This window comes from Frankliniella occidentalis, unplaced genomic scaffold, assembly GCF_000697945.3.
Source record: "Frankliniella occidentalis isolate FOCC.00 unplaced genomic scaffold, Focc_3.1 Scaffold1176, whole genome shotgun sequence".
Lineage (NCBI taxonomy): Eukaryota > Metazoa > Arthropoda > Insecta > Thysanoptera > Thripidae > Frankliniella > Frankliniella occidentalis.
In genome coordinates, this window is record NW_026268282.1 from 8,964 (window position 1) to 10,660 (window position 1,697).

Below are 1,697 nucleotides of genomic sequence, written 5' to 3' on the forward strand. Positions count from 1 at the left end.
GGGGGGGGGCGAGCTGGCATGCCAATCGGTTCGGGTCGGGGACCGAGAACTTGTGCAGAACTCCTTCGGGCAGGGCAGCGGACTGCCGTTCGAGACCCACTCGCCTGCAGGACTGTTGGGCGCCCGGTCCGCGACCGCCTCTCTGCTAGTGCGAGCTCCTCTACAAAGGCGACCACACCACAGCAAAACACCCAGGTTAGTTGGGATGCAGCACACAGCATTACAAGGTTGTTTTAACTTGAAATTTTTGTGTGTAACTACTCGGGGTTTTGTGCTGAAATAACTTATCACGAAATTTATTAGGGTTGCAAAACGTTTTTCTGGTCTTGCTAATGTTTTTTCCTAGTGCTGCTAAATGTTTCCCTGGTATTATGATTCCGGCCCCCTTTGCAGCGGCCATGCTGGTCATGCTGGTGGTCGTGGTGTGCGGGGGCGCGCTGGCGCTGGTGGCCGCGCTGTACGCCTACCTGCGCCACAGCATGGGCTACTGGCAGCGCCGCAAGGTCCCCGTCGTGCCGGCCGTCATGCCGTGGGGCAACTTCGCCGACAGCATCCTGGGCAGGAAGAGCCTGTTCCAGGTCGCCGACGACGTCTACCGCCGGCACCGCGACGAGCGCTACATCGGCACGTACTTCTCCGCCACGCCGCTGCTCCACCTGCACGACCCGGAGATCATCCGCCAGGTCTTCACCAAGGAGTTCCAGGTGCGGCGACAGTGACGTCACTTCAACTTCAACAAGGTCGTCAGTCCGCGACCGTAGCTCAACAGAAAAGTTAAGTTAAGTTTTCAAATGAGAATTTCCCTCTGAAAATGAGTCTCTTTGCCCGCAGGACTTCAACGGGCGCGGCATGTACTCGGACCACGACTACGACCCTCTCACCGGGCACCTCTTCATGCTGTCGGGGAAGCCCTGGAGGAACATGCGCGTCAAGCTTAGCCCGACCTTCACGACGGGCAAGATCAAGTACATGTTCAACACCATCAGCGAGTGCGCGGGCCACCTGCGCGAGCACGTGGACTCCTCCCTCAAGGTACGACGCGTTCTCTAGTTACCGGTGTTCAAATGGCAAAAGCACTTGCAAGTCTCCAACACCTTGTCACACAGTTGTATAATCTGTAAATTTGAATAACCTCGAAAAGTGTTGAACCTCTCAGTCCAACTCTTTTAGAGTGCTCAAATATCCAGTCAAGCACCTACGCGTTTGCCAGCTGAACACTTTAGAGGTCGGGGTCGCTTACAATGACGGACATAAATGCGAATAATGAAACGTCGCGACTAGGTCACGGTCACATGCATATGTCGTTTGATACATCGACGTCGAAATCACGTTGCGTCTGCAGGCCGGAGGCGGTCTCTACCAGGAGGACGTGCGTGAGCTGGTGGCGCGCTTCACCACGGACATCATCTCCTCCGTCGCGTTCGGCATCGAGTCCAACTCCATGAAGAACCCCGAGTCCGAGTTCCGGCGCATGGGCCAGCGCATCTTCGACCCCTGCTTCGACGTCAACATCCGCGCCCTCCTCACCTTCTTCGACAACACCATCATGAGGCTGTTCCGCATCCGCGCCCTGCCCGACGACGTCAACAGCTTCTTCATCAACATCGTCGACGAGATGGTGACGCACCGCGAGCGCAACGGCGTCGAGCGGGCGGACATGCTCAACCTGCTCATCAAGCTCAAGAACGAGGGCTTCG

At 56.9% G+C, this 1,697-nt stretch overlaps 1 protein-coding gene across 1 annotated transcript in view; it reads left to right on the forward strand.

Moving 5' to 3' along the window:
• The first annotated feature begins 393 nt into the window (after positions 1-393).
• Positions 394-1,697, forward strand: part of LOC113211653 (cytochrome P450 6A1) — an 8,072-nt gene continuing 6,768 nt past the window's right edge. The window contains exons 1-3 of the mRNA XM_052275917.1: positions 394-704; positions 832-1,032; positions 1,343-1,691. Of these exons, the coding sequence (XP_052131877.1) occupies positions 399-704; positions 832-1,032; positions 1,343-1,691 (856 nt within the window). The 5' untranslated portion in view covers positions 394-398. The remainder of the gene's footprint in view (positions 705-831; positions 1,033-1,342; positions 1,692-1,697) is intronic.